The sequence below is a fragment of the Anguilla rostrata genome, chromosome 9 (assembly GCF_018555375.3).
Source record: "Anguilla rostrata isolate EN2019 chromosome 9, ASM1855537v3, whole genome shotgun sequence".
NCBI lineage: Eukaryota > Metazoa > Chordata > Actinopteri > Anguilliformes > Anguillidae > Anguilla > Anguilla rostrata.
Genome location: NC_057941.1, coordinates 9,273,712 through 9,300,511, shown reverse-complemented (window position 1 = coordinate 9,300,511; position 26,800 = coordinate 9,273,712). Strand labels below are relative to the sequence as shown.

The following is a 26,800-nucleotide window of genomic DNA, read 5'->3' as shown; positions in this document are numbered from 1 at the left end:
ACATGTTTTTTTTCTGTTGAATTGACTGTCTCATCTTGTAAATAGGCTACCATGAAGTAGGCTAAAATACGATTGTCTAATGTTCATTACATTTACATTACAGGCATTTGGCAGACGCTCTTATCCAGAGCGACGTACAACAAAGTGTATAACCATAACCAGGAACAAGTATGACGAAACCCCTAGAACAACCGCATAGTTCAACTTGGACCCTGAAGGTTAAACTGATTAACACTAATAACGAGAACGGCAAAAACGCAGTCTATGGAAAAAATACAAGCAGTAGTTAAGACAGTTAATGCACCTAAGTCACCTACGAAACAGCTGCCTAGTTACAACCCTAAGCTTACAGTCATTTGCAGGGGGTTAGGGAGGGATGGGGAGAGGTGCAGCCTGAAGAGGTGAGTCTTCAGTCGTCGTTTGAAATGGGTCAGCGTCTCCGCTGTTCTGACCTCCACAGGGAGGTCATTCCACCATCGTGGGGCCAGAACAGACAGGAGACGTGTTCTGGAAGTGCAGGTGCGAAGAGGGGGAGGTGCTAGGCGTCCTGAGGTAGCAGAACATAGGGATCTGGCTGGCATGTAGGGTTTGAATATCTTGTGTAGGTATGCTGGGGCTGATCCCTTGACTGCCTGGTATGCTAGGACCAATGTTTTAAATTTGATGCGAGCTATAACAGGCAGCCAGTGGAGGGTAGTGAGCAGGGGAGTGTCTGGGGAGGTTGAAGACCAGACGAGCCGCAGCATTCTGAATTAGTTGCAGGGGTCTGGTGGCAGATGCCGGTAGTCCAGCCAGAAGAGAGTTGCATCTTTTGAAATTTTCGGATCGGAGACGAGTGGTGGTGGCGGAGCGCGGGAAAAGAGGTGAGGAGTGGATAGCAAAGGGACATCCTCCCTAGTTAAATATGCATCTACGGTGCTCGCGGTCCAGTTTGAAAGCGTTAATGTTCACCTTCCGGCCTCGGGTAGACCAGACCTCGTGTAGACCAGACCTCGTGGTGTGATTTAAATGCAGCAAGAACGGCGGACGGAGAACAAGGCAGGTAAATTAAGTTTATTTAGAAATTATGTATTATAGTTTGTTCTCTGCTAGTAATCTATATTATATTCTCAAACGGGAAGTTGCCTTCTAGACAGCTTGTTAATAACAGGTGAGTTGAAGCGATACAAGACCGCCGCGACCGACCGACGAAATTCCACACTCGGTCTAATAAAGTTGCTTAGAGATTTTTTTTACTGTAAACATATGTTACATTTTCACGATGTTCTAGCTGCCCTTTGCATAGTTTGCATAGTCGTGACTGTGAGCTACAGTTACTGTAAGCTACAGTAAGACTACAGTTGCTGATAGGCAATTATAATATTCAGTGCCGGCGTAACATAGCATAAACAATAGTAATAGGAGCCTACAAGCTTAGATAGTTCAATGAAAACCAGGTAGGCATAGGCCTACTTTAGAGCTTGTAGGCTCCTCATTTAAACGATGGGTCTAACTAGTCTATGTGCTGCAGTAGCCTAGGCTATAGATTTTATTTAAAATGTATTTTTAAAGGACTCCAGGATGATAGTGTCTATGTAGCCTAATTTCGGCCTTGTTGATTCCAGTTACACATACGCCACAATTCTTAAGTCTCGGTGTGTATCCGTTTTCTAATCGGTGTTTTAGTAGCCTATTGAGTTACATTTATAATCAAAAATATTGAATTAAAAGCAAAACTAAATATAATAGCTAAATTAACTGATAGCAAACTGTTTGCATTATAAACAATTTATTGAAAAAGCAAGAACCTTTGATCATGCTCTCTGAACTTTTGCTCTTGGTGCCTCTTCGTTTGCTTGATTAAATTTTGGTTGCATGTTGCCGTGCCGTGGGCGGGATTTACGCGAGGCGTAGATGATGAATGTCAGTTATGGTACACCCACTGGTAGTAAATGGACTGCATTTATATAGCGCTTTTACGCGTGATTGTTAAAGTAGGCTAGATGTGTAAACTGCATTATGCATGAATAAAGAAGTTGTAGACTTTTAACTTCATTGTTTTCAGTGAAGTTTACATGGTTTAGACAGAACTTTATTAGCTTATGGTGGTTGCGCTATTGTAACGCCGCAGTGAGCAGAATTAGATTGTTCCACACAGTTATGCTCATTATCGACATCGACAGGTCTCAGCCACAGTAGCCCGTAGCCTATGAACATAGGCCTAATTACTGTTACGCCACTGTCTAGAGGCGAGGTACAGGGTGAATTCAGGTAATTTCGGTCACTTTGTAGATTCAGGTTCTGAGTTTGACCTCACCACCAGTCTTAATAAGATACCCATATCATTGCACATTTTTTAAAATCCTCATGTTCTTAGCTATATAGGCCAAATATAACACGGCAATGTATAGCAAACTGCTTTGTAATCACTAAGCCTAAATCTGTTTTTTTTTTCCCTTTGCATTTGGGTTACATTAAATAGCTCATTTGGGACACAGCAGGAAAGCATAGAAACAGAGATAGGCTACTTCAGTTCACTCATGGTCATTTTTCATGCATCAAAGGTGTCCTCTTTAATATAATCTGCCACCCCTATTTTTCAAACTAAAATAGTGTATTATCATTGGCTAATATGTCTGTTGGTAATCGTGTGGCCCCTCCTTACTGAGTCTATGACTCCCCCATCCACCCTAAGAAGAAAATCCTGGTGACCTCCCTGCATCAGACCTTTCCAAATTGTTTCTTGTTCAAAAAGAGCTCATTCACTAAAACATAAAATTGATCTATGTGATTTAAATTGTCGCTATGAATAAATGAATAACTTTTCCCCATCATAATCTTCCTCTTGTCCAACCTGCCGAAAACATTAAGAACATGAATCTATAAATCAGCTAGTGTTTTATAGAGAGTTGGAATTTCAAGCTACAAGTACAGCCCACCCTGGCTTGGATTTAAAGCATGTTACACTCTGATTAGTATGTAGGGCAGTTGTAAATGTATTGCAGTCCTCTTGCTCAGTGCATAAGATGTTTTATTTCTGTATCATTCAGTTCTATCTCCTACTTCCCTTTTGGATCGCCAGACTTGTTAAAGCTGGACACTGAGGTGTTAGCAACTTCTTTGTTCTTGGCGGAAACACCAAATGCTGTGGGATCACAAACCATTGCCAGCAGCCACACCTCCATGCACTCTGCTCCTGCCAAATGGCTGAAGCTAAGCTGGTGTGGGCTGGGTTAGTACTTGGATGGGAGGTTGGTGGGCTAGCAGGGGGCAATCTTCCCTCTGGTCAAATAAACCCCAGTGCCCCAGTACAGTGACAGGGACACTGTGCTGTAGGAGGTGTAGGAGACTAAATAAATGTTCTCTCCCTCTCCACCTTCGCTAATGTGTGGTGAGCTTTCTGGTGCAAAATGGCTGCCGTTCATCCCCCAGGTGGGTGCTACACATTGGTGAGGTGAGTTCCCCTTCACTGTAAAGCACTTTGAGCATTCATAAAAGTGCTATATATATATATATATATAAGCCAAGGTGTTAACCCCATTTGATGGCCGCTAGTAGCCTAAGTAAATCTGACCCCATAAACTGAGCTAGAGGTCGTGTTTGATATGGTTACATCCTAAAAAACAAGACGAAGATTACAGGACAAATTATATAGCTATCTCTTACAGCTAGATGATGATCTAAGCTTATCTATTTAATATTTTACTAAACTTATTGAGACCCGCCCCTGACGGGAAACAGCGGTAATGATGAGGCGTGTCCTGTAAACAACCATTGACCACTTGGCCCTTTAATTCACTCGGTCAGGTATTTCAGGTGGACATGACGGGCATGCTATCTTATTCTGTTGTTTGCCTTAACCTTGGCGAACCGAGTATATCTGCCTAATAGGATCCCTCTATAGCCTACTCGACTCGTAAGTAAGCAACGCCATAATTCTAACTTCACCCGCTTCAAATGTGAGTTATATAGCCTACCCAAGCGTGCCTCTACCTGAACGTAGTAACAAATCTACTCTTATGTAACAATAGAGTTCGATTTTAACCGATGTAGCCTACTTTGCCGTCGATTTGTCATTTTGTAACCGTACATGCTTAGAATCGATGTTATATTGTGTATTGTGTTGCGTCATATTGTGTTAGTATCCTTATCAAGTATTACAACCAAACTGTTTTATTTAGCATAATTTATTATGAAAACTTAGCTTTATTTCACGCGCACGCTTGATTGTGGCTCCTCTCATTCGGACGGAATGATCCACTGAAGTATGAATTAAGTAGTAGGCTACGGAAGCCCTAAAGGGCCAGATATTCGTACATTTTATTCACTGTTTTCCTGTTATAACGAGTTAATTTTCTTATTTTTCTCGAGGTCGCGAGTTATTATTTAGTTAATATTTAAATAACAAATGTTGTTTTCCCGAGATAACAGCATTCGAGGGGGTCAGTGTAGGCCTATAATGTGTAAGGAACTTGGCTTGTAACCTAAAGGTTTTATTCCCGGGTTTGACACTGAACGTTGTAGACCTGCCTTTGAGCCAAGGTGCTTAAACTGAATTGCTTTAGTATATAGACCTATTCAACTGCATAAATGGATGCAGTGTAAATGCTACGTAAAAAGTTTTTTGGATAGGTGCGTCTGCTAAATGCCTGTAATGTATTAAAAGTCCCGTCGATAAAACCACTATTAAGTTAATGTTATAATTGAACGACACCTAAACAATATTCCGCTCGAACAATATGACACTATCTTAAATGAATGGGCATTGTAAAACTATTTATTATCTGTCAGAAGTTTAGCGTAAATTACATGTAACTAAGTTTTTTTCCTATATTTTTCCTATTTAATATACTCCTTAGTAAAAAAAAAAAAAAATTATGTCATTTGGGGTATTGTGTAGATTTATGAAAATAAAAATTAATTTAATCAATTTTAGAATAAGGCTGTAACGTAACAAAATGTGGACAAAGTGAAGGGATCAGAATACTTACCGAAGGCACTGTATCACAGTATTTTAATTAGATTAATGCTAAATCATTGGATTTTAACACCAGTAGGGCCTAAATGACAAGTTTAACCACAGTTTTCTGAAAGTATTTACGACCGTTATTTTGAATGTGTCAAACAAAGGTATGTGGAATATTTCAGGAAAATTTACATTGAGCGATGGCTTACAAGTGGCTCAACACCATTGTTGGCTCTCTTCCCAAATTGACAGAGGAGTTTGCAGTAATGAGTATGAGTCTGGTTATTTCAAATTGATTATTTAAAAGTGGGAGAAAATGGATGTAAAATTATGGTTTTGAAAAAACCATAGTTTTGAATCTTGGGTGGACTGTCCCTTTATCAGAGCTCCCTTTAGTGTGTTATTGCGTTTAAAAATCCTTAAACATTTCTGTGCTTTTCATTCAGGAAGGTGTACTCCCATAGATGTGACAGAAGATGCAAGCAAACAGTAGCATCACCAGAGGAAGTGGAGAGAATGGAACGTCTCAACACGTGACCACAGTACACCAACCTCAAAACCGGAACACACCAGATCAATCTCAAGATACATTCATACTGAACCAGACAGGAAAGCATGGAGTTATGCAAGGGATACTGGGAAATTCGAAAAGCTTTGGATTGCTTGTTGGTGGCAATATGTCCCCTGGCATATTGAATGATGCCTGCAGTGGATACACTGAAGTTGAGCAGATCTTTGATTACTGGATGACGGGTCTCGATCATGTCAGTAATGACAAAACAGGAGATGCTGGTCAGGAGTTCAGTCATGAGGTACAAAAAAATCTTGTCGGTCAGGAACCACCTCCAGTCAAACAGGAGACAAAAATATTGACTCATACCTCCAAAGCTGGATTGTCAACTCAAGCTGGATACTGTGTGAGGAATCCTCAGTGGAAATGTGATTCTACTGAAAAGGAAAATGAGAAGTTGGAGGGCTCTGGTTTGTCAGGTGATCCATTTGTTAATAGGAAAGGGAGTTTGATTGGAAATGCTTGTCATCAAGGAAATGACAAATATTGTAAACACGAGGATTTGAAAGATTTGCCACATTCCACACCTCTTGAAAACCGCCGTGTTTTTTGTGCTTCCCATATAGAGATGGAAAGTAGAGAATTAAAACGTAAACCTCAGGATATCAAAGGGGAAGATGCATTTTGGTCAGAGGGTGAGAGTTTACCACAGTTTGATGTATGGAGGGAGAGTCTGAAAGAAAGTGATTGCCAACATACTAGTAATGAGGATATTAAACCGGATTGTTTGGATTCAAAAGAATTGTTCAAAGCCATGCCTGCTGAAAACCACCATAGTCCCCAGGTAAAGATGGAAGGTCAGAAATTAAAATTTGAACCTCAGGATATAAAAAAGGAAGATGGGTTTTGGTCAGAGGGTATGGGTTTACCACAGTTTGATTTATGGAGGGAGAGTCTGAAAAAAGGTGATTGCCAACATACTAGTAATGAGGATATTAAACCGGATTGTTTGGATTCAAAAGAATTGTTCAAAGCCATGTCTGCTGAAAACGACCATGGTCCCCAGGTAACGATGGAAGGTCAAAAATTAAAATTTGAACCTCAGGATATAAAAAAGGAAGATGGGTTTTGGTCAGAGGGTATGGGTTTACCACAGTTTGATTTATGGAGGGAGAGTCTGAAAAAAGATGATTGCCAACATACTAGTAATGAGGATATTAAACCGGATTGTTTGGATTCAAAGAATTGTTCAAGCCATGCTGCTGAAACGACCATATAGGTCCCCAGGTAAAGATGGAAGGTCAAAAATTAAAATTTGAACCTCAGGATATAAAAAAGGAGATGGGTTTTGTCAGAGGGTATGGGTTTACACAAGACAGTTTGACAATGGAGGAGAGTTTAAAGAGTTACCAACATATTTGAGTAAACTCATTGTGAGATTCAAAAGAGTTGTTCGGAATCCCATGCCTTGAAATACGATTTCAGTAACATGAAGTCAAGATCCAATGGTGAAAAATCACTGGCTGTATTGTCAAGGTGTGAGAGTTCGACCATTATCAATTGAAGTAGTGCACAGAGCAACAAAGTTCGAAATGCCTACCTAAAGAAGCCCATTTGTGTTTCTCAGATAAAAATTGAAAATAAAAAAATAAAATGTGAACCTCGGGACATGGAAGAGGGCGAAGTCATGTTGTCTGAGGCTTTGGGGCATATTAAAAATGAACGGCAGGAAGTGAACAAAGCTGAAAGGGAGAATATTCATAAATCAGGAAAGAGGTTTGTGAAAACCCAAATCAGACTGGAGTCTTGTCAGATGGAGATTGATCATGATTTTGTGAGGAAACAGGAGATGGATGTAAAGGCAGATCCAAGAAATCTAGAAATCTCCCCAGGACTAAGAAATGATTTACAAAATACTTTTCATGTAAAACATGAAAGGGAAGTGAATTCCGAGTATCTTGGGGTGAAAAAAGAGGATCCTGTTTGGACTGTAAATTCTATAAAGCAGGAAATCTATACCGATGGGAGGTCTGACTGCAGGGTTTCTGTGGATCCCATTTGGGCTTCCCATAGTTTGCAGACTCAGTCGAAGATTGCCAACACAGATAATATATGCAATGACAAAAAAAGCTTTCCTAAAAATGTGCCAGAGTGCACCAAATCTGTGGACTTTAAAGCTGAATCATATTTGAAAGATGAGGATCCCAATTGGGCTTTTCATTGCTTTTCAAGAAGAAAAAAAGTCATGACTGAGGACACTAGTCACTTAAAATCACCTCCCCCTTCAAACTCTCAAACTAGCGATGAATTTCAGCGCCCATCCAATATGATTGCATCAGACCCCCAACAAGAGGCCCCAGTCCAGCAGATATTCCCATCTGGTTTCAGTCATCAAGTTAGGACAGCACAGGATCCCTCTGTCCAGACGGCCACTCAGATAAGTCCTATGTTAAATCAGAAGGAAGTTGCTCAGAAGCAAGCAGCACAACAATCATTCCAATACAGCCAAGGTGAAAAGTGCTTCAGTAGTCATGATACATTAAAAGTCCCCACAATAATGCATGAAAATGACCCATACATTGTAGAGCAGTTGAAACAACTTTCATTTTGCAGACTCTGTGGAGAAAAACAGATCTTGCATTTGCAGAAGGGAGAAGTGCTGAGAAGAAAAATAATTTTGACACCTAAGTGCAGTTCAAGCGAAAAACAGTTCTGGAAGTGTTGCTCATGCAAACGTGGCTTCATAAGCCGAGTAAGATTAAATTTACACCAGCATGTACACTTAAGAAAATTGTCAGAGCCAAAAATAAAATGTCCAGAGTGTGAACGTGAATTTAAAAATTCAACCAGCTTGAGGATACACAGTGAAGTACATGTCCAAGGCACCGTACCCTGTAAGTTATGTGACAAAGTTTTCCGCTCTGAAGCAAAGCTCAGAAGTCATCATTGTCGCTGTCACAGTGCCAAAACGCTTGCCTGTGACAAATGTGAAGCCACCTTTAGCACTAAAGCTTCACTGTTCTATCATAAAGCAGTGCATGCAGATCGTCGACTATTTGAATGTTCTGATTGCAAATCTAAATTCAAGCTAAAAAAGTATCTGCAAACCCACATGCTGATTCACACAGACAAAAGACCATTCCCCTGCCTGCAGTGCCCCTCCAGATTTCGTACCAAAGCGCATCTCAATGCCCATATGGGAAGAAGCCTCGGGTGTGGTGCACACAGCGGACCACACAGGAAACCAGGGAGGAAAAGGAATCGGAGAAAGCAGGAGCTCTCGGACACAGAAACATCTGAGGAAGTTTCTGCTACAGATGTAGAGTCCACCTCCCCCTCTGATTCAGATACCTCGGACACAGAGGGCTAAAGTGTGGAGCATTTCAGTGTATTAGTGCATCACTATGTATCTCCTTCACCGTCAACCTCACGTTTTCAATGATTTTATTGATATTTTAATTACTTGTTAAATAAAAAGATCTTGAACGTTATTTTCATTGTGACTGCAATGGAGACTGATTATAGGGGGTCAATTTATTTGAAACACTTCTGACTCACTCAGTCCCTTTTAGCACATTTAGTAATGCATGAATCTGATGCTTAGCTGAAAATTGTTCATCAGTACTGCATGGCTTTTTAAATGCTGTGTACAAATGATGTCACTGTGCGCCTAAATGGAAATACCCTCATTTTTGAATGATTGAAGATTACTTCTCCAGTAATTACATTTTATATTTCAAAACGTGTTACTTAAAATAAACTTGTATAAACAGTAATGACTTGGAAAGTGTCAAGATTAGGCATGTATATTGTTTGCCTCATTTCCCTTTGTCAGTTGTTTCATTTTGTTAAATTTTAATATAATTTGTAACTGACATTTGCTTGTATATCTGTAGATTTCATTTAATTTCTTCAAGCATATTTCTGTAAAGATTTTTAAACTAATGTTTGGCACTGAAGTTGTGCAAGAACTCTGCTGTGGAGGGGACCTTTTGCAGATTACATTTCACACATTTTATTTTCCAGGTACTGAATTGTAATGTGAATTAAGAAATTCATGTAATGATATTTGAACATGACACCAGATTACTCCTTAAAAATGCATTTTCATTTATAAAACAAAAAATTAGTTTTCCGACATAGCAGGCCTACTTCATGGTACAGTAAAAACAAAAAAAAACTAGTTCTCTTGGAAATTGTCTATCAGTGGTGCATGCCCAAGGCTTTCTATATTGTGTGTATAATTGATGCTGCTGTTCTCCAAGACGCTAGATGACTTGCAGTTCAGCTTCTCAGCACAAGATGGAAGCAATGTTATCTTGCACTTCATAACCTTTTGTGGCATAGGTCTCTCAAAGTGAATCAGAATAGGCATGGTTTCTGTCATCTGTCCCTGTTTCTTCTTTAGTAATTTTTTAATCTCTGTTACTTTGCTCCTTCTTAACTCTTTCTTTATTTCATCAACACTTTATAGGGGAATGACACTAATCACTCCTTTTCCCTTTTCGCTACTACTACGGACATAACATTTAATGTTAACCTCATTCAGCAACATCATTTTCAATATTTTCTCCTGGTGACTTTGATTGATTGATTGTAACCACTAATAACTTTCCTTTCTTCACAAATCTGACATATTTTATTACCCCTATCTCCTTCCTGATGGCTTTATTTACATTAATTGGGTTAAGCTTCTTTTTCACTTTCTTCACTTTGTCTCTCTCTGATTCACTTCCAGAGTTTTCCTTGCTTTTCTGTTTCTCACTTTGGCCCAGTCCATTTCATTTCCATTTCCATTTCCATGCTCATTTTTCGAAACACTTTCCAGGTTTTCAGTGTTCACACTTTCTCATTGCTCGACATTCCTACCGCTCTCCGTATTTTCCACAGTCTTCATATCACCTGAATTTGACCACCGTCCTTGCCCTCGTCCTGCTGAGGACACTGCCATCAGAAAACCTTCCTCTTCCACACAATACAAATTTCACACTGACAGGAGCTCCACTGTCTGCCTCCACTCCTGAAATTTCCCCCAGCCTCTCCTAGCTTTTTCAAGTCCCCAGAACAACTTCTTCCTTTTTAACAGCGGTTGGCATCCAGCTTCAGGTTACATTACTGCCACCTACTGCTCCGGAGTGTGGATCAAAACTGCTATATCCATAACAATTACACAACAGCTCTTTTGACTAATTTTCTTCATAATTTTCACAAATCCCTACATGGGTTCCATTCACCTGAAGTGTTCCATTTAACAGACTGGTCCCTAGAACTGCAGTGTCTTCAAGCTTTCATTGACTTGGTGTGTCAGGTGGACACAGGTGCACATCATCATCAGGCCCAGCAGGAGGACCCAGACTCCACAAAGTTTGGGAACATAATAATAATTGGTTTTTGTATGTCATGGGCACGTATGGACACTCTCAGCCTTAAAATGCAAGATTAGACAGACAAACAATCAGACAGCACAAGAAGTTGTGCACCAATTCAGGCAGAAAAATATACCAGAAAAAATTTCACGTAGACTTAACAGTCATGTCTGAATTTGGTGAGAGAAAATAAAATTGCTTGCAGGCTCCTCAGACTAGGCAACGAGACTGTGTTGGACCAAGAACACTAGTTAGGTCAGAGCCACAAGATTATGCAGAGAGAGAGAGAGAGTAGTATCCTAATTTGAATGGAAATCAGTTGGAGTGCCAACTTCTATGACAGTATGACCATGTATACAGATGAGTCTAAGGATCCTGTGAGTGGGTATGTGCGGGAGGGCAGGTGTTTTTATTCCTGAGTTCAATGTCTGTATATACAAGACATTGATAGATAAGTTGTCAGTGTTTGCATCTTTACTTATAAGGCTTGGATTACAGTAGATAGAGAAAGGTAAGCCTGATAGAGTTATGATGTGCTAAGATTCAACTGCAGCCCTTCAAGAGTTTCTCTGGCATGGTTCCAGCGATTATCTTTTCCTATACACATATATTTTATTTTATGAATTAGGGGTGGATATACAGTTTTTTGGATCCCTGCTCATGTGGGGGTGTGATTGGAAATGAGGGTGCAGACAAAATTGCCAAATGGGCACTGGGAATGAGAAGGGGAAAAAAAATATTTAAGACCTTTTGGGAGGGGGGAAATCTAAATTTAAATGTATGGTAATGAAACTGACAGAATCTGGGATTCAAGAATTAAAAGGGAATACCTAAAAACCTGTAATGGTTTTTGAACGAAATGTAGAAGAGACGTGTATATATCCAGATTGAAATTTGGCCATACAATTCCTAATTCAACTCTGTGATTGACAGAAAAGTGTGCATCAATTATGTGCGAGGAGTGTTAAATAAGGAAAAATGTTGAGCATATTCTTTTGCAATGCCCTTAGTGTCCTAGGCTACAGAAAGTAAACTGTTTTGCAGTAGTGCGTGATGGGATTTGGGTGGAATTTTGCAAGTGGAGGGTGGCTTTTGTGTGGTCAGTAGGGGGGCTTTTTTTGTTTTCTTAGAGAGACAGAGCTAGAAAGAAGGATTTAGGAATTGAATAGTTCGGTTAGCCCTTTTTATATTTGCTGTAGAAATTAGACGCCATAATTATTGCACACTCCACTACAGTAGGTGGCGCTATGCACATTTTCGTTGGTTATAGTCTGCCAATAAACACCGAGAAGAAGAACTAGGCTGTGATTTCGTCGTTTCCATGGGAGGCTAGTGTTTTTGAGGATTGTGGGAACGTCTAAATGTGTTTCTTAAAAAACAGTTCGTGGAAAATGAATATTGCGTATAGTGATGAATGACAGCGATCGCTAGCCAAAGTGCTCTGATTTAGAATGTTTCAAACAGCTAAGTAACTGACTTCCTAATTGAAAAACGTTAGTCTAGTGTACAAGAGAGAAGGATCGATCATGGGACCGTCAGATAATTTTGCTGAAAAGGTAGTTTGCCAGCTAGCATGTTCTTAAATATAATGCGATATCGATAACTTATCTTGTTAATCATTTATATAATAACGAATGCTTCATACCCACTGCAACGATTTCTAAGTGAGTGCATTGTAGTGAAGTTGACATTTCGATAATGATTTCACCAAATAGTTTGAACTCCATTAATCCTGGGAGTAATCGAAAACAGGGAATACACAACAGCCAGATACGTAGTAGTGGTCATTCCTTTGAATTTAAGGGGGAAAAGACTGAGTCTTTGCCGTCTGTATTATGCGAGACAAAACTAACAATTTCCTCCTTGAAAATCCGTCTTGCTCCAACCATTCAAAACACACTAGCCACTGCAGTCGACTCTCTATTGAGTGAAGTGGCAGTCGTGCTAGATGATGCCTTGACTAAGACTCAGCAAGAATTGGTGACCCAGGAGCAAGAGAACCGAAGGCTGAGACTGCGACTTGAGGTGTCTGAGGGGGAGTTGAAAGCATTACAGGACTGCCTATGTAGCGCCCAAAAAATTATCGACCATATCCCTGCTTCCTTGCCTGGCCTGGAGACTCTCGGGCAGGGGTTCTCCTCGTCTGCATGTGGAGGGAATGACGTTGTGCACAGGGATAGTTCCGAATCCTTTAGCAGTCAAACTGAGCGCGATCGTGACATCTCTGGTCTGCCTGGGTGTAACTCAGAAAACCGCGGTTCTTTTGCTGAGACTCTGCAAGGGTTCGACTCTGGAGATGACGTAAAGGTCTGTCAGCTTTCCATTCGAGCGGATGGCACCGTCAGTAGTAACCTTTTGAACACCTTCAGTAGCAGCTCACCCAGCTCCTGGTCAGACATTGCCAGGCCAGGTATAGTAATCCTATGCGTCTCTCCATTTGTTGTGTTATGAATCCACTTTTTCTCTTCAGGTCAGAAAGGCCAAACGTTTTTTTATACTTTAATTGTAGGAAAGTATAACTAATTCAGTACGCTGAATAATAATAATATGATGAAGAATGTTGATGTGCTTTCGTTATTGTATGTGCATGTTCATAAACGAAACCAAAGAAAACAGTATTGCTCGGATAGTCTTCAAAGCCTTATGCAGTGCAGTGTACTGAATTAATTAAGATTAATTTCACAAGCCAGGCTCAAAGCAACTGTGAAAAAGATTTGAAAGCAGTGTGGTGGTTCTGCTGCCAAAGCACAAGCTAGCACTGGTGACGGACATGGAGGTATTGCATTTTTGTCTCAGCAATTAGTAAAATATTGCTGTAATTGAAATTAATACAGTGTCAGGCTCATGCTATCCAGAACAATATTGCTCCTTGCTATTGCGCTATCCCTTTACTGCTGTAACACTGCAAATTTCCCCGCTGTGGGATTAATAAAGGATTATCTTATTTTATCTTATTGGTTAATGAAGCAAGTTACACTCTACCACACAGCAGCTAAATGATTGCATCTGCTACACCACAAATAAGCAAGTGCGGTTGCTGAGAACTAGCTCAAGGAGCTCATACTTCCTAAGATGGGCAGACCTGCAGAGTTTTTCAAGCTGTCTGAGGCCGAGCCAGGTCTGCATAGTATTACTGAAGAGATATGGGAGTGAAACAGAAAGAGAGCTAGTGGAATTTAAAATGTCAGCCATGTTTTCCTGATTTCTCTCCATGTGTTTCATTCATTCATTCATTCATTCATTCATTCATTCATCCATCCACTCACTCACTCACTCACTCACTCACTCACTCACTCACTCACTCACTCACTCACTCACACACACACACACACACACACACTCACTTACTCATATTATAACTCTCACCACTGTCATCTCAGTTTACTTTCAAGGTTTTTTTTTGTTAGTTTTTTTTTGCTTGTTCCCGCATTATCCAACCCATCAGATGATGTAATATTCAGGGTAGTCCTTTTACAATATTTTGGTGGATGTATTTCTTTGTATATTTGAATCCCCTTTAATCCCTCTTTTTTGTTTTTTAAATTTTGCTTCTCATCAGATGAATGTGCCAGAGAGCAGATAAGCCGCCAATGTCTATCAGAAAAAGAGCCAAGCTCATCAGGCCCGAGGTCCAAGCCCAGGCTGGAAATCAAACAGGAGCAGGACCAGGGACCGGGTCAGCATGTGCGCAGGGCGGCAGGGGAGGGGGGCGTTGCCGTGGCCGCTGAGACCGAGCAGACTGCGCAGAACGTGGCTGAACTGGGCTACATTCACGTGGTGGAGGAGGAGGATGCCTCGCGCTCGCACGGCCGTCCCGCGCGGCCGCACAAGCTCCCTCACCCGCCCCCGCCGTGGCTGCACAAGGGCAGCGGCGCCCCCCTCGGGGACGGGCTGAAAACCCTGGGGAGACCTCTCCAGGGGGCGAGGCCCGGTCCGGCGTCCTCCAGAGCCGCCGTCAGCGCCAAGGGGCCGTCGGCCGCCGGCCCGGCTGCGGACGGCAGCGGCGGCGGCGAACGTCCTCACCTCTGTCTGCAGTGCGGCAAGGCCTTCCGCCTGATCTCCAGCCTGAAGAAGCACATCCGGATCCACACGGGCGAGAAGCCCTACCCGTGCCCCGTGTGCGGCCGCTGCTTCCGGGAGTCGGGGGCCCTGAAGACGCACCAGCGCATCCACACGGGCGAGAAGCCCTACTCCTGCTCGGACTGCGGCACCAGCTTCAGGCACCTGGACGGGCTCCGCAAGCACCGGCGCACCCACACGGGCGAGAAGCCCTACGTGTGCGGCGTGTGCGGCAAGCGCCTGAGCCGCCTGCAGCACCTCAAGCACCACCAGCGCATCCACACCGGCGAGCGGCCCTGCCGCTGCCCCCGCTGCCACAAGAGCTTCAAGGAGCCGGCTGCCCTCCGCAAGCACCTGCGGACGCACCGGGAGGAGCCGGGAGGGGCGGAGGCCGCCGCCCAGGACGCGGGCGGGGCCGGGGCCGGGGCCGGGGCCGGGGCCGGCCCGGCGGCCGCCGGCAACGCGAGCCGGCTCCACCATCTCGCACTTCTTCCGCAGATGGGCTTCGGGGTGTGGGGGGCCGACGGGGAGGACGGAGTCGTGATGAACGGCGTATAGGGCAAGCTCACTCTGCCACTCTGCGATGTGTCCTCTTGGTCAACGTGCAGGTAAAGCTTGGAGACGAGGAGTAGAAAGAAGCTCTAGAAGGGGTTTCTGTGCAGAACTGCCATTATGATTTCATAGTCCTCACAATTCCCGAGCCCAGAGGACTTTTGAGCAGATTTTAGTCTAAAGGTTGTGAATATTTTCCCAAAGAGTGAAATCGGGAATTAAAGTATCAAATGTGTTACCTGCAAGGCTCCAACTTTGACAATTGTGTTTGCCCTTCATTCTCATGAATGGTCAGCCTTAGTCATTATTTTCACAGTCATAATCTTGCAGTTTTGTTTGCCATAAGAATATTTATAAAACTCTGTTCAGTAGAGCTTCAATTGTCTGAATAACCAAAAGTGACTAAGCTTTTGTGGGAAACCATTTCTCCTCTGCAAAAGCTCACAAAGGCATTTTTATCTTTTGTAAGCTGTTCCAAAGTAACAAGCTGTCATGTACTGGTTAGAAAAGACTTGCTTAAAAGTCAATTCTGCTGTATGGAGTTGGAAATAAGGTATTCAACAAAGCATTGGGATCTGCTTTGCATTTTGAAACTGCATTTAAGGGCCCAGCAGCCCTGGTTCTGGAGAGCCGCGATCAAAATGATTTTCAGCCCCTGTTTACACCAGCAATGCTATGTATCAGACCTGAGGAGGGGACGATTCGACTTTTGATCTGGACATTATTTTTAGTAGTCGGGCGCTTAAAATAAAAACCAGCTGAATTTGGCCCTCCTGGACGTAATTTGAGTTGAGCAAGGTCGAGACTCTAAAGGGGCAGGGATTTTTTTGCAAATGTGAGTTATCTCGAGCCAGCTTTCCGTTCTTTTCAAGCGAGGGCGCTTGCGTCGGTAAAATGTGGAGTGGCCGGCGTGAGAATCTCCGGTATGCAACGGCATGGAGCGGCGGTGAGAACAGTTGACTCAGCTCGGGTTTTGCGGTTTGAATGCCATGTGGCATACAGCTGTTATACCTCTGAGCAAGGTGCTCGAGTGTCTCCGCTCCTCTTTAATATCTCGCTGCGTTCACGCGTTCTGGATATGTGACGTGCTAATCGATCAGCGAGCCAGTCTACTTTTACTTTCATGGAGCGCTCTTCACAAGTTGTCTGAGGTCACAGAACAGTTAAGAACTCTCTGCAAAATACAAATTACCAACCGTACAATTATCTACAGGCGCGGTCAAAATAAATGTCTTTAATTAATTTAATTAAAAGAAGCCATTGTTTCAGTATTTCTAATTTGAGAGTTCTGCAGTCAGCATAATGACTGCAGGGTGTCTATGTAAATGACTTCACCACTGCTGGCACATAAGGTGCTAACAATTCCACAAGTTTTTAACAACGTGTAGGCCTATAATGTAAAAACGGATGTGCTTAATGAACAAATAAAATGTGTTTCCATCAGTGTTTGTCTGCATTCAGGTGTGGTGTGCCGCCTGCTTGTAATTTTAATGGCATGTGCATCAACATTCCAGTTCAGTGGAGCTCTGAGCAGAATGGTAGTCTACTGTATGTATTTAAAATAATTAAATAAAATTGTTTCTTATACAGGCCATGATGAATGCTCAAGGATAATTGGCCCATTATAGATAATAACACTTGTAGTTATTACAACTGCGATATGTTTATTAAAAAAAAAAAAAAAAAACACTACACTCCCAATGTGTCTGTGATTCTTAGCTACACGTCAGCAAGAGGAAGGGAAAGCAGTCATATAAAACCAAGATTTTCCTCGTTAAATTCTTGAAAGAGTGAGTCGAAAACAACTTAGTGAGTGGTTTCTCCAGGGCAATATTGTGGTGACTGCAATGCGTAGATGATCTCCTTTCTTTTCCAAAAACAGCGTGGGGACTGTTCCACAGACATGTTCCACTCCTACTAGTCAAACAGACCACGTACAGACAGACAGTGACACACAGGCTTGTTTATCTGGCCTATGTCCTTTCACTGCACTCTAATTATTGTGGCAGAGGTGGGCAGATCCCCCGCAAAAAGGGATAAGGGGCTCAGTGCATAAAAGGACTAAAATTGGGTAGTTTTTCCTTTAAGGGTCAAATAAGGGTCGTGAAGAAAACTGCCATTTAATAGGAAATGGATCTGTTTCAGGTGTTTTGCAGCTGCAAAGCAAACCATTCCAGTAATGCAAGATATGAGAAGAACATGTTGATTTCATATCTGAAGGCATTTTTTATACCCGTAGAGGTTAGTATCCAGTTTGTTTTGGCAGTACAAATGAGCGGTGTAGATGAGTGGTCTTGATATACTGAACAGAAAACTAAGCCTGAATCAAAAGAAATGTATTAAATCTGAGGTCACACAGTTAATGTGAGACCACCAGGACAGAACAGATTTACTGACAACATGATAATTTTAGGGTAACCTTCCGCCGTACCCCCCTCCCCGGTCCCAATGCCATCATCATAACCTAATAAACACTGAATCACTCATCTTTTCTTCTGAGTTCACTTTCAGTGCAGTCAATTGCCAACAATACTTTTGAATAAGAATGTATCCTGTATAATAATCTTCAGTGTAAGCAGACAGTTATGTTTTGTGTTGTATAACTAGTGTTATAACACTGCTGGAATGATACAGGAGAGTATTCTACATGGGTATACTTTTTAAATTGAACTTTTGAAGTGCATTGTATAAACAGAAAATACAGTTTGTAAAGAACTTAAGGTCTGCATGCTGGTATCTCTATGGAGAAGGGCTTCAGGAGAAGGACACTCTGCTTGGGGTAGTGGCTCATCCAGTGTAGCAGACAAGCGAAGCCCCTGAGCTGCTCAGTACTGTTATTTAGGAAGTGACACAAGGGTGACGCTGCGGGTGTCACAGGGCGGGGCCGAACGGGAGGAACTTTTTTTAGAAAGTTGGGGTGTAGAAAAACAGGAGCAAAGGAACATTTAAAAGTCCCACAAACCATAGCCACATATACCTCCCAGACATGGTCACCCACACGAGCTGAGCCCAACGCTGTCTGCCTTGTTTTCCCCGTGGCGCTCAATTATGCTAGCAACCTCAGTGATGACTCAAGTCTTAAGGTCTCTGCTGAATCTCTGTCAGCCAGCTCCCAGGGACTACATTTTCCATGCTGTTGGTTGGGTCGTTTTTTTTTCTTCTTTTTTTTCTCTCTTTTTTTAGTCATAGTATTATTTCTTTAATCTTAAGGACCAGAAAAATTACCATAACAATTGCATTTACTATAGTGATATCAAATACACTTAAATCAGGTTGTCAGCTGATTGAAACATGACAAGATGAAAACAAAGAGTGTTAACAATAACAATGACATTTGAGTTCACATTTCTGAATGAAAAATCAATGGTGGGGAATGCCAGATTATGTTTAAACCAAGGATTTACCCAATGTAGAAGATGTACTATAAACATGTAAAAACGTGCCAAAACTGGACTTATTTCTACAGCAGGATTACTAATTATATTTTAGAACTACCCTATAGGTAGGACAAACAACACCACGCACTACAGACTTGTCCTAAGCGTTATCCTAATGCCGTAAGTGAATTCAAAACGTCATGAGTGATCAGTATTATTTTAACAGTAGTTCTTGTAAAATAATAATGTGATTTTTGAAGATGAAGAAAGTTTTTCTAAACCAATTTTCTTTGGCAGACGTTTTAACATAGCATTTCACTTGCTGATATTAATATTTGAACATTCTCTGCAATGGGGTATGGAAAAGGCCACTATTTTAGTTTTGTGCTATTTTGAACAGAAATAGGTGGGTGTGTGGTCATATAATTTGAGATGTAATCATTACATTACAGAACCTTTTTAATATCCTAATAAAATCATATGGTATGCGGATCAAAAAACATAGTTTCCTTACTTTGCAGAATCAGACCCATGCACTTGCTCTGTACAGGTATGTGCCTAAGTAGTCCCCGCGGGGTCGTTCATGCGTGAACAGCAAATCAAACGTTCGCTGCTGTCATACGTCGGTCCATCTGGTATCAGGACTCCGCGTGCTGCCCCCCTCAACATACCCTTTCATAACACTGTGGGCCTTTGAGTGGGACACGGTGTTTACACAGGAGTGCAGGAGAGTGGGGCTCGCAGGCAGTGTGTGTGCGAGCGGGAGTGTGTGTGCGAGCACGAGTGTGTGCCTTGGCAGCGGACGTTGCTGTTGAGAAAGGCAGAGAAATGTGAGAGCTGCCTGTGAACTCTCCCAAGAGAGGAGCAGCCATTCCCTTAATGACTGAAAACAAACTTTCTCACTTTCAAAGAGGAAGTGACTCAGCCTTCTCTCACTCTCGCTGTCTCTGCCTGTCCAAACGTGTGACCCCTTTCTGACCAGATTCTTGATCCCCCCCCCCCCCACCTCAGCATGCATGACATACTGTACATAAGAAGCATTGGATAGTCATAATTTATATTTTGAAAAAAAGGGACTATAATCATGGAAATTTGCTTGCTTCCTGTAAACCTGTTATTATTGTTTTTATAAAGCGTTTAACTGCTTTTTAACTTAAAGGATTTCGCCAGTTTTATATATTATTGATATATTTTGCCTGTACGAAAATATATTCTATATATATATATAAAGTAATTCACGGTAAGTATGAGTAAATTGCTCTCAGACAGGTGTTGTCTTTCAGAATATGAACTTGGGAGCCTTAAAGTGAAAGTGCTTTAGAGCTGGTCTTTTCTGTTATGTTCAGGGGATGTAAAGCAATTTTGAACCATTAAATGTCAACAAAGTTAAGTGACATTTGTAATGAATGTAAATGCTTATTTGTTCTATTTACGTCCTGAAAAAAATAGGATATATCAGCAGTAAAAGGTAAAAATAAATATTAAAATATTTAATAATAAAATTGTAATTTAACAGTTTGTCGTGTTTGATATTAAATGTCAGGAGAATGCTACTTATGTCAACCCTCTATTTTTTTTTTTTTTTATTTTTTTTTTTTAGAAAATAACACACTTTACCGTTTCTCAGGGTTTTGCCTGTCCAATACATACGCATCGCTGTTGATTATGAGATAGGACTTATTCGGTAAGATATTCCGGATGTAAGACACGTGTAAGGGGATGTATGCTGTCATAAACAGCAATATCATCTCCTGCTGTGCTGTGTGTAACTGGAGCGTAGAAATGTGGTCCAAGGCGGGCTATTGTTGAGACAGCAGCGCGGAGGTTGATGGAGTGACAAGCGCAGCTGTGCCGTTATCGTTCGGTGGAATATAGTAGTGCTAAGGAAAGGGCCGAAGAAAAGCGGCAACAAGGAAACCACTTTTAGCTAAGCTTCTGAACTGTATGGCCAGCCGCCAACTGCTCGCTCTGTAGAGGATTGGCTCCCTCTCCTTTTCTCCTCCCTTCGTGATACGCACACATCTAGGCAAGAGCACGGAGCAAGGAGAACGTAGAGAAAAACAGGAAAAGTATAGTTTTCTTCGGTGCTTTAGCTGACAGCCAGCAAACAACTAGCTGATAGTTATTATACAACTTAAAAATGTCTTATGTTGTTTGGTTCCGAACCGTTATGTTTTGCTGCGAGGAAACGTAAATGATTAGTTTTCCACTTAAAGGCAGACTATAAAGGGTTTTATCCTTTTTGTGTTAGCTGCCGTTAAAGGTTCGAGTTGGACAAACCTGTTGTTCCCAGTTGTGGGGTAACGAGGTTAAGTCGAGGGAAAGTGAGAGGAGCGGTTGGGTTTGGGCTGTACCTTCACTGGTTATCCACGTCCCGTGCTCTTGTGCGTGCCATCTTTTTTCCGCGCGAAGTCATCAAGGATGCCAGCATGCCCTCTCTGTTAGTATTGCATGTCCTTATCTGGCTGGGCGCCCAAAGATTGGCCCTCGGAGCCGAGCGCACTTCAACTCGGGAGCGTTTTAAAGTGGTCATCGCTCCTGTGATCTGCAAGAGGATATGTCTTAAAGGGCAGTGCCAGGACACCTGCGAGCAGGGCAACAACACCACGCTCATTAGCGAGAACGGACAGTCCGCGGACACGCTCACAGGACCCGGCTTCAGAGTGGGTAAGTGAAGACACAGCGATTCTGCTACCTTTACCCTGAAATTCATTATTGCGCACGACTGGATACTACCAAATAATTATTTTAATAGAACGGTCTTGCCTTTTTGTTTACCCGTTGTTAAAACACAAACCAAACCACCAAACAGCGCTAAATAACCTAAATCATGCCTTACGCGTCAAGTGGAATAACTAGGCTATTCAGTTTTAACTGGTTGTTCGGGGTCTAGGCTACGCGCAGTGGCAATGTACTATAGCTATCCATACTATGAAAAATACTGTTGTGACTTCTGAGTGTGCTGATGACCTGATCCGAAAGTGTAGTGTTTATATGTTTAGTTTGGAGTTTTCTTGCAGTTTAGCCTACTCATTGCCATGCAATATAGTAACACAATAGTCCATCCATCCAATCCGTTTCCCACTTTATCACTGATCGACTGGGTATTGCACTTGCCACTTCAGCAGGAACGCAACTTTAGGAGTGGTCAATTTAATTTTCACTCTGAATTTTCCGATTGGCAACAGCACTCTAATGCTGAATGATGGAAAATAACATCGTTGCAGATGTGTGTCATTACACATAATTTAAAATATTTTCTAATATTGTCCCATGTTGTCCAGCTGGCATGGGTTGATTCGTGCTGCACAGTATCAGATAAACTGTGGCAAGGCATGGTGCCACACAGTCTACAGTCAGCAGCCTACACTGAAGATTACTGTTTTCTGGCTTTGGTAGAGACTTTGCTCTTGAACAGGTCATGCACTGAAAATAAAAATGTTGCACTCTTTGTTCGTGCCTGAAAGACCACTAGTCTAATGTGATTTATCTTTGTTGTTGATGAAATATGACAAATACCAAAACAGAAAATCTATTTTCTAAGTGTCATAATTGTTTACTCAGCTTTTCATTAGTTTTGATTAGGGGGTGTCCAGTTTTGGTTTGCTGCTGTCGTAAAGAGCCTGTATTTGTTTTATTTTATTTTTCCAAGCCCCCAATTATGTCATACAGGCTAAAGTTGTCTTTTTCGAACATGAAATGGTACAAAAATAAACTTTAGTGCTACAAATAAATGAGGAAACTGATTCAGTCGCAGTGAAAGCAGCATTTATGGAAATATGTGCAGGGCCGACCTTGAAGATTCCCCTCTAGTCAGCGATGTGTCCCAGTGGGAAGTTTGTTTGTGTGATTTTAGCCTCTGATGCCAATTTGTTCGACTCTTTTGCTTTTTTTAGGTTTGTTGAATGTATTACTCAACAAAATATTTAGGAGCTTAGTGTGAGAGAATTTTCTGCTGGCACCTTGACGCTGTATTTTGTACACTTTTCATTTGTTTTGCTTCAGCTTTGTGAATGAGTGACTGAGTGTTTATCACCATGTTTGTTTTATTCTGAACTGTGAGTTAACTTTAACGACAACGTCAGCTACTACTGTTGTATTGCTGCAACTACAACAACTTGAACAGTTTAATTTCGAATTAGATTTGTCCTCGAGTTGTGCCTTTTTAATTAGAGCAAACCTGAGGTTTGCTTGTACTGAATTTCCTACATTTATGTGTGCTCTGGAACACGTAACTAATGTACAAGAGCTATATGTGTAGTATTCTAGCTGTGCTGTAAATTTATTTGGTCAGCCTTCTGTTCAGTTATGCAGGATGGTCTGGCAGGGGCTACAGAGTGCAGTGTGAGCTAGAGTCAGGTCTTGGCAGGGTTTGGTGTGTGTGTGTGTGTGTGTGTGTGTGAGAGAGCGTGCGAGTGAGCTGGTGATTAGTTGAACACCCCTGTGGTGCCAGTGTAAACTGATATAACGGGTGGTCTGGCACAATAACTGCCACAGACAGGGAGTCTCCTGTAATACTTTCTTAGTGGAATGGCCCAGTTCCCCGCATCACACTCAATGAAGCATGCTTATGTTGGTCCAGGTCACGATGGACATGGCACAGTGGAGTCGACACCACATCAGTATATCGTCTCTATGGTTGAACAAGATGCTCACAGAGGAGACCGGCGTGGTGAAGGCACTAACTGCTGTCAGTGAGCATGTCTGTAAATTGCTCGGGTTGAAACAGCAGCTCCCCAGAACCAAGACAGGGCAGAAGAGTCAAAGGACCATGTGCAGACTTTCTGTACATTCTGTAGATGCATTCCACCGGCCTATTTTCAGCCAAGTCAGAGCCCTATTGGATAATCTGAGGGTGGTCGAATGCAAGCTGTTGAAGCAGTGATTTCTGGAGAGAACTATCTGTCATAAAGCTACGCATATTAATTCCAAACACTGAACTATTTCCACATTCTGGCTGCATATGAGATCCACCAATTTAAGTCAAGGACTAGAATGAATCAGCTGTGGATCTGGAACTCGGTATGTGAGGCAAACCACACAATGAGGTCATGAATAAATAAGTCCCTTCTGTATTTACGCATTTTCCCAGCAATGCTTCATCGTTGGCTCCGCTCTCCCGTGTTTTACTGCATGGTGCCCTGTTAGTCAGACAGTGCTTCCTTCCCCCAAGGTTCACAATCACTGAAGAATTCAGTCCACACACTGGACAGACAGTGGCTGCCTTCTCCAAAGCCCAGAGCTGCCCAGGCCTGGCCCCACAGAGCAGCAGACCTACAGGCTTTTACAGGTTTCTCTGAACTGAATGTCTCTGAGAACCTGGAAGCAATGGAAGGAAGTGAGAATGATAAAGCTGTAGAAGATTTATACAGTGCCAAATACAACTTGGCACCTCAGAACAAAGGCTGAACTCCCACAGTACCAGATGTTGAACAAAGGTACGCTGAAATAAAACCTCTGAAAATAAGTTTAATTACAGGGGACCGTTGGGAACAATATAATTTGCGGCATTGTGATGATTGCGCAGGGTCTCCATTAAATATCGGTTGCTATTTAGATATGTATTTTTGCATTTTTTTTTGTTACAATCGCATTGACAGAACTTAAACTCAGAAGACCCCCTTGAGCCAGGGAGTGTGGCTAGGGACTTACGTCTTTTGGTGAATTAAAAAAAATATTTTTCTGCTGTGCAGATGCCATGGGCTGTGGCTAGGAACCCACAGCAGACATAGCCTAGCGCTACTGGTGACTTGGACTTGGACGACTGTTAGCTGATCAGGAGTTTAAAGAAGGAGAGTAGAGGAACTCAGAAGATGAAGGTGGCATCATCCACCTGGAGTCACGACAAGGTGGCAGTGTTGTGCCAGGTAGGCAAGACACTGCTGCTGTAACCCTGAGTAAGATGCTGATCCTGAATAGCTTCAGTAATGCATCCAACTGTAAAAATGGATACTATGTAAAAATGAGTTGTGCAAGTTCTGTAAGTCACTCTGGATGATAGCATCTGCTAAATGCCTACAATGTAATGTACAAGACAAGAGCGCTTGGTTTCCTTAAAGTGGGAGTAGTAAGGGGCATAACAAGGGGCCTATAACACAAGGAAATGAATTACATAGCAGATTGCACATTAGTTAATACTAACTTACCTCGGGTTTGCATAGTTGTCAGGTTTTCGTTTTTTGGATCCACGGCTTGTATTACTGTGTGGTAGGCTCAAACTCACCTAATAAGAGTTTATTTTTCAATCTGCGTGGTAGTTTATATGAGTCATAGCACAGTTAACTGGTTAGTGAGGTTCACAGTCTAATGATATGCAACAAAAGGGGGTGTGTGGTGCTCATTTGCCTCAACCTTCACCAGTGTTGTACCCACCACCAGGGTGGTGTCAAAATTTGACCAGGTAAAGTTGATAGTTCTAAAACCTACAGGATTCTGGCCTGTTAGGACCAAAGCAGCTAACCATTGGTTAAGAGGCTTTAAGTTAATTTTTTTCTAGGCTTTCTCTATGGCATGTAGCACACAGTGTGCTGCTTGGGTCAAAGATGCTGTGGCCTGACTCTTGGTTTATGGGCCGCTTGGAAGCTGTAATCTTTCCAGGACATTCTTTTCTGAGTGCCATGCCAAATGATGTGTCTAATTTAACTAATTCTCTCAGTGATCAGGGTTAGTGTGGCCTGAGGATAGACTCAAGAAGTAACCCAGGGAAAATATCAGTTACTAATTAACACTGCATTTCCACCAAACATGTTAGTCTTTATTATTTTCATGACATCCCTGTCCATGTTTCTTATGCACACTTGTGTCTGATGAAACATGCTGGATTATTAGAACCACAAGCTTGTTCCTTGCTTTAGAGTTTTTTCTTTAATTTTAACTTTTTTCATAAGACTACTTGAAAAACTTACAGAAGCCCTAAGATGACAATTCACATAATTGAGGTTAGGATACATCATGCAAAGGTCAAGTGGGATTTTATTGCAATACACTTTTGGCTCTTTTGTGCGTTGTCAAAAACAATGATAATGCTTAACAGGGTTTACTCCCACTGCTTTTTATGAGGATAGATAAGCCTTTTCTTAGTCTGATTTATTTCTCATCCAGTATCACTGACTTTTATCTGAATAAGGATTATTTGGCTTCAGTGTTCGTTTCTGCCTTTTCTTTTTTGGCTAGGTCATAGTATTTGTGGTTATCTCTGTCTGGGCTGCTACTTACTTATTACCCCTTATATGCATGTGACCACAGACAACATGGGGGTCATATGTTGATTTTGTTATCATAGTAGAGGGTTTCTTATTGGCTCATATCCTCCTCTGTGTGCCATTACAGTCAAGGAAAAAGTATGTACTGGGTGAAAAATGGCCCGGCCAAATAGTTTTTGCTAACCAAAGCCTGAAAAACAAAACATACATTTGAATTTGTTTTTGTGAGAAAGTGAGTTAGCGTGTGTGTGAGGAGAGGCTCACATTTGAACTATATTGAAGGTGACACTCAACAAACAAACATCCTCATTTTCTAAGTTTAACAAGCTTTGTGAGTGGGAGAAAGAGAAAGCAGTTATTTAAAGAAATGCACTGCAGTGCTTTCAGTCAGTGCAACTGCCTCAGCCACCATGGAAGGTGTGGAAGGTGATTACGGAGGTTAAAATTGAACTGAAACGTTAAGCCCGACCGAACTATTGACAGATTGACAAATGGTGGGATGGACCCAGTTGTTTGCACCCGGACATATCATATCCACATTAATGGGCATTTTCACATTTCACTATGTTTCCAAGCACAAGCAGCTGCAATGTGTTAACACCACATACGATATTGACTAAATTATGCAACTGGTCATGTATGCATTTTAATGTTTGGGGGGTTATTCAGCATGGCAGATTTAGATTTAATGTCTTCTGCGGAAAGTTGTGTTCCTTGTGGGTTCGAGCCCTTAGCTCCGCCTCAAAGGATTATTTGGCCGGTTGCAGAAACTCACATGTCAATTCATT

The 26,800-nt window shown here is 41.9% G+C and overlaps 2 protein-coding genes across 10 annotated transcripts in view; both read left to right on the top strand.

Annotated features, from left to right (window-relative positions):
• Positions 1-12,099: 12,099 nt before the first annotated feature.
• Positions 12,100-17,025, top strand: si:ch1073-224n8.1 (zinc finger protein 316). Its single transcript, XM_064350187.1, has 2 exons — positions 12,100-13,232; positions 14,382-17,025. The coding sequence occupies exons 1-2, from the start codon at positions 12,521-12,523 to the stop codon at positions 15,437-15,439; spliced, it is 1,770 nt and encodes a 589-aa protein (XP_064206257.1). The 5' UTR covers positions 12,100-12,520; the 3' UTR covers positions 15,440-17,025.
• A 3,657-nt stretch (positions 17,026-20,682) lies between these two features.
• LOC135262857 (latent-transforming growth factor beta-binding protein 3-like) overlaps positions 20,683-26,800 on the top strand; it is a 42,919-nt gene continuing 36,801 nt past the window's right edge. For 3 of the 9 annotated variants that reach the window (XM_064350183.1, XM_064350182.1, XM_064350176.1), the window contains exon 1: positions 20,683-21,477. In XM_064350183.1, the coding sequence (XP_064206253.1) occupies positions 21,240-21,477 (238 nt within the window). In that variant the 5' untranslated portion in view covers positions 20,683-21,239. The remainder of the gene's footprint in view (positions 21,478-26,800) is intronic. The other 6 variants (XM_064350180.1, XM_064350178.1, XM_064350185.1 and 3 more) reach the window with 3 other exon arrangements.